Below are 14324 nucleotides of genomic sequence, written 5' to 3'. Positions count from 1 at the left end.
GAAAAAACAATATAATAAATGGTAAACTATGTCGATAGTCCCCCATGTTTTTGGTCTGACCGACTTTGGTATCTAATTTGGCATAATGGTCTCTGGAATTAAGTTTCCTTTTTATTAATCTAGAGTGAGAGTAAGTCAGTATCTGGTTATAGATAACTCTTCACCATTTGATTTTGAACTCTTATATCTTTTATATTCTTAGTGCTCAAAACCCGGAACCTGGAGGAATAACAACGATTTCTTTGCTACTAAGGTTGCTTTGTACGTGCACGTTAAAGTTTTCTTAAAAATTTAAACTTGAAAACAACTGACTTACAAAAGGTAAAAGAAAGACAACTAATGATTGAACATGGTAGCTAAGTTACGAACAGCATCATGAACAAAGTAATAGCAGCAGTAGATAGAATTCTCGATGAAACGAAACCACCTCCTTCGCCAGTTGGGGTTGAGGTAGAGAACAGCCCCCAATGTCCACAAGACCACACAATAACTTGTAAAAAAACTTGCAAGGAAAGAATTACGGTCCATTGCATACCATTTTTCTTCGGCTCCATCTGGTGGCAATGCCGTGTGGTTTTTCTCCGATGGTATGCCAGAAAGGAATGGATTTCCTTCGTAACTGTCGATGCCAAAATTCGCGAATTGGCCTTTGTCTGGGACTCTGCCTGATAAGTTGTTGTGTGCCACACTGAAGACTTCCAGGAAGTTAAGCTTGACCAGCTCCGATGGGATTTTCCCGCTTAGATTGTTGTAGGACAAATCCAGGCTCTCGATTTGAGGGAGATTCGAGAACGAAACCGGAATGCACCCCGTCAGATGATTGTGGGATAAGTTGAGTCCGTGAAGGAATGACAGCTTCCCAAGAGTCTGAGGAATTGCGCCCGTCAGATTGTTGCATGACAGATCTAATCCAGCCATGTAATTCAGAATGTTTCCTTTGTAAGAAAGGAGACTATGTTTAGTGACAAAGTCTACATTACACACATACATGACATCTAGCCTATTACTATCCCAGAAACTGGTAAAGTCATAAAATTCTTGAAGGAGATTGTGAAAATCATAAGAAAATGTAAAGTCTTTAACGAAATCATTGGAAGCACTTCCGAATGGTAAATCACTCAAGCAGCTTGGTATTGGACCAGAAAAGGAGTTGTTGGAAAGATCCAATATGGTTATCTCTGTTAATTGACACAACTGTCTCGGAATCAAGCCATCGAAGAGATTATTTCCTAACAAAAGAATTTGTAAGTGACGAAGTGGACCAAGTTGGGAAGGAATGTTTCCAGAAAATCTGTTATCTCTGATGTTCAACAAGAAAACAGGTGAATAACCTTGAAAATTCTCGATCAAGCAAGACGGTATCGGTCCCGACAGCAAGTTATGAGAAATATCAATGACCTGCGCTTCATAAAATCCTTCACATGGCATGTGGCCTTCGAAAGAATTGTTCTGCAGTAAAAGAACCTCAGCATCTATTCCATTAGGAATCTCACCGGCCATGTTGTTGTTGCTAACATCAAAGAGTTTCATGGAACTATAGAATTCCTTCTTTGTTATTAGACTTCCGGTGAACTTATTGTTCCCCAGTCTCAACACTTGTACTCTACTCAAGTTGAAGTGATCAGCGGAAAAGAATTCACCATGAAAACTGTTGTTGTTCAACATCAAACCAACTAGATCAATGCAATTTTCTACCAATTCCTTTGGAACTTCTCCTGATAAATTATTGAAGGATAAATCCAACCACGACAACTTCGTCATGACACCAACCAAGGACGGGAGCTCGCCTTCAAACAAGTTACAGGATAAATTGAGATACTGTAAATTTGGAAGAAACAGTCCAAGATCCATTGGAAGATGCCCTTCAACATGATTGTTTGATACATCAACATGAACCACACCACTCATAGGATTCTTCCGAAGAGGATTGAGATTCCCGATAAACGAATTATTCCTAAGGTTCAGAAACTGTAGATCAGTGTTATTTTCAAGCAACCAGAAAGGCAGGGCTCCGCTCAAGTCATTGTGCGAGATATCAACCCATATTAACCGATGCTGGCTTAGCAAAAACCGAGGAGCATTCTTCATGTTACAATTCGAAAGCAGCAATACCTTTAGTTGAAACAACGGGATCCCAGCTTGTTCATCATTATCAATCTGCAGTTTGTTCTCTTTGCTCCCGAGTACGACTACCTCAAGCTTCGAGTGATTGAATATGGAGCTAAGAGAGAAGGAACCCTCGAAATCATTATGGCTAATATCCATGAACTGAAGAAACTTTTGGCTTGGTATTGAATATGATGTAATGGTGCCGCTGAAGTGATTATGATGCAGATCAAGAATCTTTAGAGATGTCAGATTGCTTAGACAAGGGGGAAGAGTTCCTTGGAAACTATTATGATGAATATCTAACACTTGAAGTCTCCTCAATTCACACAACCCTGGAAGAAGGAGAAACTAAAATTGTTTCAATAATTTACAAGAAAACGATGATTTCACCTCAGTTATACTCTTACCGTGGACCGGCAAAGAGCCATTGAAGTAATTATCTGCCAAATACAGAGCTTTAAGATGGGATAGATTCCCAATATTTTGAGGAATACCTCCTTCCATAATATTATTGCGTAAATCTAATACCTCCAATCTTCCCAATGTTATCAAATCTACGGACAAAGCAAAGAAAAATGTAAGCTTCATCAAATATTTTTTTTCCTTAGAAAGGAATTTGCATGTTTACGTACCTTGATTCGACAGAGTGCCTCGCATAACATTATCGGAAAGATCAAGAGACTTTAGGGACGGAAGTGAGCCCAGAAACCTTATAATATTAGTACCGGTGAAGGTGTTGTCATGCAGAATTACGTTCCTGAGCTTTGAGCAATCCACAGAATCTGGATAATTATCACAAATCAATGGGTGTGAATCATCATCATCATCATATATATATATATCAAAACAGATACTGAAATCATTGCGTAATTAAAGGAATGAACTTGTCCCATACCGAACTTTGTTGGAGAATCTTGTAGTCTATTTAAACTTAAATCCAGTGTCTCCAAGTTTTCAAAAGCAGATAGTTCTGCATTGTGGAAGAGAAACAAAACAATTATTGTTGTAATCCTATATATATATTGATTAAATTCCAACATGTATACCTCGGGCAGGGAAGGACCCGTTAAAGGAATTGCCACTAAGGTTCAAATTCTTAAGCGATTTGAGTTTCCTCAAAGAATGCAGATGGCTGCTTGTTAAAATGTTATACGAAAGATCCAACGTCTCCAGCTGTTGTAGCCTAGACCAACCTTTAGACCCAATAAACAAGATATTATCAGCCAAAAATTTAAAGATATTAGATGTGATCATGCATGTAATAACCATACCTTGGTTCTCTGTCCATGTCATACAATTGTAGGCTAAAATGAGAGTTTTTAGATGTTTAAAAGACTGGAATAAGGTGATGTTCCAATTGGGTGAATCGAAACAGTAAAAATCATGTAAATTAGACAGTCGTATATTGAAGAGGGAGAGCCTGTGAAGCCGTCCGGTGGTGGAGTTGCAGCTAAGTCTCTCCCAGCCACAGTAATCACTCGTCGGATCATCGACCCATGAAGGCAGTACATCATGCTCTGCACCATTCATGACGTCTATCTTCAGAAACGACTTCAGTTCTAACAGCCCTGTCCTCTCTTCTTCAGAACATGCTCTTTGCCCGTCAGTTTGAGTGAATATGATGACCAAATTCACCAGAAATATCAACTTTAGAGAATGCATCTCATTCATTTTCAAAACCAAGCAAAACTCTTAGGTGATCGTTTAGTTGACAGGGATGGCTTTTATATTGTCATGTATAGCTCTCAACTGATGGGAAACCAAGGGAAAATTGGCTACAATTAAAATTATTTTCCTGTTAATTATAAATGGAAAATTATCTTTTAATTTTTTTAAAAAAATTCCTTTTCGTGCATATAAGTTAAAAGTCGAGTCCTTGTACTCCCACAGTTAAGCCTTAACTGTTGGGAGCGATGACCTGAAAGACTTCGACAGATCACATCTCCATTTGCCAAAGTTCTATTTGATATTTCCTTTATTAAACCAAAAATAGACTACTCGATTGAAATGTAAATTAGTTTTGAATAAGTAGCGCAATTCCTGCTCCAATTTTCCACAAATTAACCACCTATAGGATGGTTTGGAGACTTGGAAACTTCAAAATTTTCGATTGATAACGACTACATTTTGTATATGCAGTTGATCGAAGTTAGAACACAGGAAAAATAACATATCCTATTACGAGTGAGACCACGTTCAAATTAATAATCACTTTTTCTTTTAACCTAAGGTGATTATTGTTGGGGAATACGGCTATCGGATAGAGCAAAATCGCAACTGATAATTTGAGAAAATAAATATAAAGATAAAGAAGACACAAATTTTACGTAAAAAACCCATAAATAATATAGGGTAAAAACCACGGGCAACGATAGAAGAATTTTCTATGAGAAAATAGGAATTACAACTTCTCTCGATATAACAAGGAGAAAACAATAACAATTCTCTCTTGATAAAAAGGAGAAAACAACTCTCAAGAAAACTCTCTAAATTCTATAGTATTGGGAGAAAGCTAGAATGATTTGGGATGGTTTTGAAGCTAAATGAGCTAGGGTATTTATAGTTGAAGCTTAAAGACTAATTTTATAAATACCCTAAAGTTTAGGGACTAATTACAATTTTACCATTTCCCAAAAATTCAACATTTTCAAGTTGTAACTTTCGGTGCCCATTAATGCACATGCACCGAAAGTTGCTTTGTTTTCTTTTTCAACAATCTCCCACTTAAGATTTGATTGGAGCAATAATATATTCACACCATTCTTTCTACCTTGTACCTTCATGTTGCTTATGTTTCTGTCAGGCCACAAGATGATCGACACCAAGTAAATTTATCAGCAATGATCGCCTTCGTCATGAAATATGTTATGTTGTCTTTGGTATAGACCTTCTGTATATCTACCGTCCATTCTTCCACCTTTTCATGAATGAAATGGTATTGAACTCGTATGTGCTTTGTCCTTGAATGAAATAGTGGATTCCTTGCTAGATGCAAGGCGCTTTGACTGTCACAAAACAGAGAGACATACTCTTGATTGTGCCCAAGCTCCTCCAATAGCATCTTCAACCAAATTGCTTCTTTACTGGCTTTTGTAGCTGCTACATATTCTGCCTCTGTTGTGGATGTAGCCACAACTGACTGCAATTTTGAAGCCCAACTTATAGCTCTACCAGCAACTTTGAACACATATCCTGTAGTAGATTTTCTTTTATCCAAATCCCCTGCATAGTCAGAATCTACATACCCATTGATTAGTAAGTTTGATCCTCCGTAACATAATGCAACATTTGAGGTCCCTTTGATGTATCTAAGGATCCTCTTTATTGTATTCCAATGCTCTTTGCCTGGATTCGCCATGTACCAACTAACCACTCCCATTGCTTGTGCAATGTCTGGTCTTGTGCATATCATAGCGAACATTAAACTTCCCACTGCCAATGCATACAACACTCGAGACATCTCCATCTTCTCTTCTTCACTGCTAGGACTCATACTGGAGGATAATTTGAATTTAATAGGAAGATGGGTAGAAATTGGATTACAATCTTGCATGTTGAATCTTAACAAGATCTTCTTCAAGTAATTCTTTTGTGAAAGCCAAATCTTCATATTACTTCTGTCTCGGTGCATTTGCATCCCCATAATCTTGTTTGCTGATCCCAAGTTCTGCATTTCAAAATCCCTAGCCAGTTGTGCCTTCAATTCTTTAATATGATCTTTATTGGGTCCTGCAACCAACATGTCATCCACATACAACATCAATATAACAAAATCGTTATCACCAAACCTCTTAAAATAAGAACAGGGGTCTAAATTAAGTCTTTTGTATCCAATACACATAATGAAGGAATCAAATCTCTTATACCAACACCTCGGCGCCTACTTTAGACAGTACAGAGATTTGTTCAACCTGAAAACCAATTTCTTCTTTTCTTTTTCTTCAAAACCTTCAGGCTGGAGCATGTAAATCTCTTCTTCAAGATTTCCATGAAGAAAAGTTGTTTTAACATCTAGCTACTCTAGATGTAAGTTCAATGTAGCACACATTGCCAAAACTACTCGAACTGTTGTTAGTTGAACCATATGAGAAAACATTTCATTGAAATCAATACCTTCTTTTTGAGCATATCCTTTGACCACCAGTCTTGCACGATACCTCTCCACTTGATCGTCACCATTTCGATTGATTTTGAAGACTCATTTGTTACCAATTGGCTTCCTTCATTATAGTAGTGGCACAAGGTCCCATGTATTATTTTTATGAAGGGCTTCGATTTCTTCTTGCATCGCCATCATCCACAGTGAAGCATCTGAGTTGTTTATTACCTCCTGGTATGTTGATGGCTCATCGTCCTCTGTTAAAAGGCAATATGCAATATTTCCTTCTATAACATAATCTGAGTGCCAATTGGGACGTCTTCTCACACGATCTGATTGACGAGTTGTTGGAGATTCAGAACTCTCTGGTTCTTGTTCATCATGTGCTGGTTCTGCTTTAGAATAATCTCCTTGTTCAAACTCCTTTTTCCACATGTATTTGTGTAGTCTCCGACTTTTCAGCACTATCATCGTCTTCTTTTCTTTGTAGTTTATCTTCTACAAAGATAACATCCCTGCTGATGATCACTTTACGAGCAGTGGGCTACCCCTTTACACCATCAACATACTCCAATAATTTGCATTTCCTGGATTTTGGATCCAACTTTGAAATTTCTTGGAAGTTGTACATCACGTAAACAATACTTCCAAATACATGGAGGTTTGAATAATCAACTGGTTTACCAATCCACATCTCCATTGGTGTCTTCAACTCTATTACAGTTGGTGGAGCTCGATTCACCAAATAATAGGCGGTATTGACTGCTTCTGCCCAAAATGATTTTTCTAGGTCTGCATCCATCAACATTGCTCTTGTTCTCTCTAACAAGGTTCTGTTCATCCGCTCTGCCACTCCATTTTGTTAAGGAGTGCTCGCCACTGTGAACTGTCTTTTGATATATTCTTTCCTGCAAAAGTCATCAAATTCTTCACTTGTGTATTCTCTTCCATTATTTGTTCTGATACACTTGATCTTATTTCCAGAATCAAGTTCCACCCATGCTTTGAAGTTTTTGAAAGTTAAAAACACATCTGACTTCTTCTTAATAAGGTACACCCAACATCTCTTAGAGTAGTCATTAATAAATGAGACAAAATATTTTGCTCCGCCTAGGGATGTAACTGGTGCTTGCCATAAGTCAGAATGAACCAATTCTAGAACACTTTTACCTCTAGAATTTGACTTGTTGAATTTCAACCGGTGCTGCTTACTTGTTATGTAATGCTCACACAAAGTAAGTGATACATTTGTTAAGTCTGGGAGTAGCTTTTGCTCCACAAGGACTTTCATTTCTTGTTCTGACATGTGTCCAAGTTTCTGATGCCATAGCATTGCAGAATCTGAACTACATGAGGCAACATGTTCATAATGATAGAACCATTCTCTTCTTGAGGTCATGTGATATGTTGTTCCTGAATCAAAAAGTCATATATCTGCAAATCTTTTTCTACCTTCTACGGTGGTTGACGCTTCACAATATATAACATCTCCATCATCTGAAGTGTTTGTGGTATTGTCTTGTGGATTGGAGTTTTTATTTAGACTCCAACAATCATTCTTCAAGTGGCCCTTCTTTCCACAGTTGTAGCACTTTAAATTCTTCTTGCTTCTCGACTTCGATCTACCATGTTTGTGACTACTGCTTTGGGCACGTTTTGTTGATCTCCCTCTCATCATTGTCAACGCTTCTTCTTGTTGCAGATTTACTTATCTGTCTTCCTTGTTCTTGCGCCTATTTTCTTCTTGTATAACATCAGCTGCAACGTCATCGAAGACTAGGCTGGTGACATTACTGTTTTTCAAGTTGATGATGAGTTGATCATACAAATCAGGTAGACTTTGAAGTAGAAGTCCAACACGTTCTTGTTCTCCTATTGTACATCTTAAGGATGTAAGCTGAGAAAATAAATGTGTTCAGTGTGTTTAAATGCTCTGTCACTGAAGTAGATTCTGACATACGGAGAGTGTGCAATTTCCTCTTAAGGAAAATTTTATTGTGCAACGATGTGGCCTCGTACAATTTGGTGAGATGATCTCATATCTCCTTAGCAGTCTTCTCCTCCTCCATGCTTGATAATACTTCATCTGTTAATGCTAAATGAAAGTTTGCCGTAACATTCCCGTCCATTTCGATCCATTTGTTGTCATCTGTGAAATCTACCGGCCTTTCACTGATAATTGCTAGACAACCTCATTCCTCAGGATTATCTTCATCTTCAATTTCCACAATGAGAAATTTCTCCCATTGAATTTTTCAATATCAAATTTCGTTGCCATAGCTTCTATTACGAATAGCTCCCACTATTTCACTATCGTGAATAGTTCTCTAACACCTTCAAAGAATGGGTAATACCTTCTTACTTTCTTATGTTAGAGGATCCACCTTTTGGTGGCAACCACAAAGATAATAAGTAGATATTACACACTCAAATCTGGCTCTGATGCCAATTGTTGCGGAATACGGCTATCGGATAGAGCAAAATCGCAACTGATAATTTGAGAAAATAAAAATGAAGATAAAGAAGACATAAATTTTACGTGGAAAACTCATAAATAATATAGGGTAAAAACTACGGGCAACGGTAGAAGAATTTTACTATGAGAAAATAGGAATTACAACTTCTCTCAATCTAACAAGGAGAAAACAATAACAATTCTCTCTTGATAAAAATGAGAAAACAACTCTCAAGAAAACTCTCTAAATTATCTAGTATTGGGAGAAAGCTGGAATGATTTGGGATGGTTTTGAAGCTAAATAAGCTAGGGTATTTATAGTTGAAGCTTAATGACTAATTTTATAAATACCCTAAAGTCTAGGAACTAATTGCAATTTTACCATTTCTCAAAAATTCAACATTTTCAAGTTGCAACTTTCGGTGCCCTTTAATGCACATGCACCGAAAGTTGCTTTGTTTTCTTTTTCAACAATTATAAAGTAGTACTTATTCTAAATACTCTCAACCATTTGACAATAAACACTCAACCATCCTGCTACAGTCGTTGGTGCTCAAACTCATAACCTCTAGGAACAACAACCATTTCTTTAACTACTTAAGTAAGTTGGTTTGTGCCAAATTAGAAATCACTTTAAATGAAATGCAAATTAATGATATATTTCATATAAAAGGAATGGTTTATTACTTTTTTAGAAAAAAATCAAATAGACTAAAGCAAACTTAAATGTGTTCGAACCCACATTCTTCTTCTTCTTATTAAGTGATAATCATATCAATTGTACTAAAATTCAATCACAAAAAATAAAATAAAAGAATATATAATATTTTAAAATAGAAAACAAAGATCTATTCAATCAAACTTGACTTTTAGTATAAATTATAGCTTTGATTATTGGAGTGTTCGATGGGGTAAAGAAAAATAATGTCTACTTATTTTTATTTTATATAATTCTTTGATTACTTATAATTTTTTAAGTTGTAAGTAATCTGAACATAAGAAAAAATATAAACATTTTGATATTAATCCTGTAATAATCGATGATAGATGATAATAGTTAAAATGATTTAGATTTTTATAAAAAATTGATTTTAAAAACTCTAAGAATAAATTACAACTTTTTATAACTTAATAATCAAAATGAGACAAAATCTAAAATTTGATAATTAATTATACAATTTACCGACACACGTCGTTATGATTTCAAAATAAATAGCCTTAATCTCAATAAAATAAATAAAAATAAGTAGAATAGTGAGAGTAAGGGTTGATCCAAAGGAACTAGGAGTTTGATGATTTTCTTGCTTTTGATTTGACTTCAAGCGTGATTTGTAAAAGAAATTAGAGGGAGGAGTTTGGAGAATTGAAGTGAAATAAAAATGATTGAAATAAAAGTAAATTAAGAAAATAAAATTCAATTAGTAAAAATCAGCCTTGAGTTAAAGATTTTGGATCAATTTTAATCGATCATTGAATAAGATTTTACCTTCGGGCTCACGCGGGTTACAGTCTATAGGGCCCAACCCCTATAACTTGTTTTTCTCTCAAATGAATCGAGAATCTAAAATCAATTTTCAGATCTCAACTCTTTGTGAGTTAATAGCGGCAATCGCTTATTAATTCAATGCTTTTAAATTCTGGAAAGATCCGACTCAGATTTTATCGTCTCAATTGAGAATCTAACCTGATTTCAGTTTCCCTTAGTGGACCACCGCTTAGTGTGTTCACAGGAAGTCGAATGTGCCACAGGCCGATCCTTCCTCCCAACTATTAATCGAAACTGAAATCCAATTCCAACGTGCTTTTTTTAAAATGAAATCGCTTTGATTGTAAAAGGATGGTCGATTATCAATCATTGATTACTGAAAACTGAAAATGTAACCTTTGAGGGTATGAAGCGCTTTTCGATTCTAACGACTTATAATTGAGTCATTGCTCTAGCCCTTGACTATAGAAAACTTAGCTAAGCATGGTAGAAACCATACTTAGCATTTCGAAAAAAAAATAAAGTAACTTGAAAAATAAAAAGAAAGAAAAACTTTTATAAATTTAAAGAAAGAAAGAAACAAGAGAGTTTGAAAATGATTGAGTGCTCAAATGATGAGTTGAATAGCTTTGAGGCTTACCCCAATGGGGTACTTATAGTCATCAAAAACCCTATAAAATAATATTCTAAACAAAAAACAATGCCTAAAGATAATTCCTAAAACTAAAAATAAGATAAATATTAATTTAAAATTAAAAAAATTCGGCTAAGTCTCATTCTCCACGCCACTGTTGATTGAATCTTCTAGAAGTTGATGATTGGACCTTCTAGAAGTTGATGATTGGGCCTTCTAGAAGATGTTAATTGGGTACCACGTCAGCTACCACTTCATCACCACGTTAACTGCCACATCATCGCCACATCAACTGCCACATCAGGCATTAACTAGATGCCATGTTGGGTGTGTCATGTCCCAAGTCGTGCCCACTAATCTGGCCATGAATCCAAAAAATAAAAAATTGCACGATTTCGTTGTTCTTAGCATGATTTTTGGAATTCAATGTCCTGCGTCGAAAATGAATGAAAATTCCCAAGTTAGCAACTAAAACAATCTAATCAAGGAGTAATTAATCATAAAATAATGTATAATTTAAACGCTAAATAAATTCCCCCTCACTTATTCAAAGCTTGTCCTCAACCATTTCACAATTACCATGCCAAAAATCTGAAGTTGTCAATCTCAATTTCACAGAATTTCAAAGGTTTATAAGCAGACTCAGTCAAGTAAATGTTGAAATTCAAGATCAAGCAAGCAAGGCATAATCAATTAAGTGTAAATCAATCCTGGCATTTCAATCATCCATCAATTTCAAAGAATACAAGATTTAGTTCCTCACATGAGTTCACTCATTTCGCTAATGTGTTTCGGGTGAAAGAATCGCTCAAGCTTAAACTGATCAACACATTACCCTAGGCCTAAAACTAAATCTAATCTCCACTACTTAGTTTGAAAATGATGCAACAATCAAGAGGACTTCAAAACGGGTTGTAATGGGGCTAAGGTTTGGGTAGGATAAAGGCCAAGAAATGGGGTTTTAAAATTCAAGACAAAGTAGAGACTATTCCGAAATTTTATTCAAAGGAGGTAAAAATGAAAGGAAGGCGAAACAAGAAAAACAAAATAGATCCCATATAAACACTCTTATGGAACCGTAAATACCGTTAGAATAAGTTCAACCTGCCATCGTGTTTTTAAAGGCCAACGCTGTAATTTTCTCCTAAGCAAACTCATCCCCTTTATAACTCATTTCTATCTCTTGAATCCAAGTTGGAATGATCATTGTAGCATGCATTTGACAACAATGAGAGTCAACCTCTTCTCTTCTAGAGAGAGCATCAGCAGCTCTATTAGTCCTCCCTTTTCGATACTGAATAATGTAGTCAAGTCCCAACAATTTTGTCAACCCTTTGTTCTAAATTACAGTGCCAACAAATGTTTTAATGGCTCGTGATTTGTCTTAATAACAAAGGGTTTGCCTTCCAAATAATGTCGTCATTTTGTGACAGCCATGAGAATCGCCAAATATTCCTTCTCGTACACTTATAAGTCTGAGTGTCGAACTCCAAGAGCTTTACTCAAATAGGCAATTGGTCTGCCTTCTCGTGATAAAACAACCCCCAGTTCTTTATAACTTACGTCCGTTTCCAAACAAAATGTTTTGAAAAAATTAGGAAGTGCCAAGATAAGGGCATGACGCATAGCTTTCTTCAAAATTTCAAAAGTTTCCAATGCTTCTTTAGACCATTTGAAGCTGTCCTTTTTTAACATGTTTGTCAGTGGCCTACTAATACCTCCATAATTTTGGATAAGTTTTCCATAGTAGCCAGTAAAACCAAGGAATCCACGCAAAGATTTTAAATTGTGTGGTAGAAGCCAATTACTCATTGCTGCTACCTTAGAGGGGTCAGTGGCAACTCCAGCAAATGAAATGATGTATCCCAAATACTCTACCTGATCCTGGCCAAAAAAACATTTGCTTCTCTTGGCAAATAGACTATTAGTTTGCAGTAAATTCAAAATCAATTCCAAATGTGAAAGATGTTGCTACCAATTAGGACTGTAAACTAAAATGTCATCAAAAAAGACCAAAACAAACCTCCTTAAATAAGGGCTAAAGAGCTGGTTCATCACAGACTGAAAACTGGTTGGTGCGTTTTTCAAACCAAAAGGCATCACTTTAAATTCAAAGTGGCCATGTGTTCGAAATGTTGTTTTGGGGATATCCTCAGGTTTAATTCTGATCTGCCAATAACCTGAGCGTAAATCAATTTTCGAGAAACATTTTGTCCCGGATAACTCATCCAACAAATCCTCGACAACAGGAATTGAAAATTTGTTCTTGATAGTCAATACATTCAATTGTTTGTAGTCCACACACAGCCTCCAAGAACCATCTTTCTTCTTCACTAACAGACATGGTGATGTAAAAGGGCTTTTGATGGTTCAGATAACAGAAAGAGGTCAATATGTTAGTGATCTGTTTTTCGACTTCTGTTCTTTGGTGATGTGGAAACCTGTATGGCCTTAACTAGTTGTGTACCACTCTTAATGGTTATAGCATGATCCTGTGATCCTTCCGGTGACATACCCTGAGGTTCAGCAAATACACTCTTATATTTGTCCAAAAGTTGTTGAAGGTCTGCTGGAATTATCGTTTCTTCAACCTCTGTGCTGAGCAAATAAATCTCTCCCATGTGAGCTTATGTAATTTCTGTCCAGAAATTAATTTCACATTACTAGGTCTTCCTCCATGTAGGACAATAGTTTGAGCATCTTTTTGGAAACTCAAAGTCTGTCCTCGAAAATCCATGGTAATTGGGCTAAATTTACACATCCAGTCTACCCCAAGCACCATGTCACTACCTCCCATTTTTAAAACTCGAAAGTCATGTTCAAATTGGTGGCCCTGCATGCGCCAACTCAGTTGTTTGTTCTTTGTTGTGCTATACAAATTTTCGGCATTGGCAACCGTTATAGTTAGTCGATTAGGGTCAATGGCTTCCACTCCTTAGCCCAAGTAGCTGTCACAAAGCTATGAGTGTTGCCACTGTCCACGAGAATATTCAATGGTTTGCCCTTAATAGACCCTTGAATTCGTAGGGTGTTATGGCCGATGCTTCCAATTAAAGCATTGATGGAAATTTGTAAATCTCCTTTATTGTTTTCCAACAATATATCCGCCCTTTCTTGCTACTCGTCTGTCGTTGGTTCCTGAGAATCTTCATCTTCCATGACATTAACTGCTTGAGTTTACATTGGTGCCCCAGTTGAATTTTTTCTCCACATTTAAAATAGAGATTATTCGTCCTCATGAATTCTTGAAGTGACTGTTTACTGTTGTTTACTTGAAAATTGGATGTTGCCTTAGCAGTGGGCAAAGTGTAAAGTCCCTGGAAATAATGAGTCACCAGTTTTGGTGTGGACATGAACTTTTTTGCTTCAAGCTCCAAGGACAACTCAATAAGCTTACTTTGCCTGTAAGCTGCTACTAATTTTCTTGGTTGTTGGAGTTTAACCCTATGTTTGATCTCTTCTTTTAATCCACTAACAAAGCTGGAAACAAAATACATTTTTTTTCAAATAAGGGTTGTTTTGTAGTATAAAGGGTTTCAGC

At 36.3% G+C, this 14324-nt stretch overlaps 1 protein-coding gene across 1 annotated transcript; it reads right to left on the bottom strand.

Moving 5' to 3' along the window:
• Positions 1 to 336: 336 nt before the first annotated feature.
• Positions 337 to 3780, bottom strand: LOC120123896 (receptor-like protein 56). The gene is made up of 6 exons (XM_039142694.1): positions 3381 to 3780; positions 3156 to 3302; positions 3005 to 3079; positions 2742 to 2891; positions 2517 to 2663; positions 337 to 2441 (listed from the first exon to the last, which is right to left on the bottom strand). Exons 1-6 carry the CDS (start codon positions 3778 to 3780, stop codon positions 337 to 339), a joined length of 3024 nt encoding a protein of 1007 aa, XP_038998625.1.
• Between the last annotated feature and the right edge of the window lie 10544 nt (positions 3781 to 14324).

The sequence above is a fragment of the Hibiscus syriacus genome, unplaced genomic scaffold, assembly GCF_006381635.1.
Source record: "Hibiscus syriacus cultivar Baekdansim isolate YM2019G1 unplaced genomic scaffold, ASM638163v2 tig00110403_pilon, whole genome shotgun sequence".
Lineage (NCBI taxonomy): Eukaryota > Viridiplantae > Streptophyta > Magnoliopsida > Malvales > Malvaceae > Hibiscus > Hibiscus syriacus.
Note: the sequence above shows the minus strand (reverse complement) of the source record. Positions and strands in the feature narration are given on the sequence as shown.

Excerpts from the sequence above, each read along its gene's own strand:
- LOC120123896 (XM_039142694.1), bottom strand. The coding sequence starts at position 3,780 with ATGAATGAGATGCATTCTCTAAAGTTGATATTTCTGGTGAATTTGGTC. Across the intron at positions 3,303-3,380 it reads GACATGGACAGAGAACCAAG|GTTGGTCTAGGCTACAACAG; the intron begins GTATGGTTATTA and ends TTGGGTCTAAAG. Across the intron at positions 2,892-3,004 it reads AGATTCTCCAACAAAGTTCG|ATTCTGTGGATTGCTCAAAG; the intron begins GTATGGGACAAG and ends ATAATTATCCAG.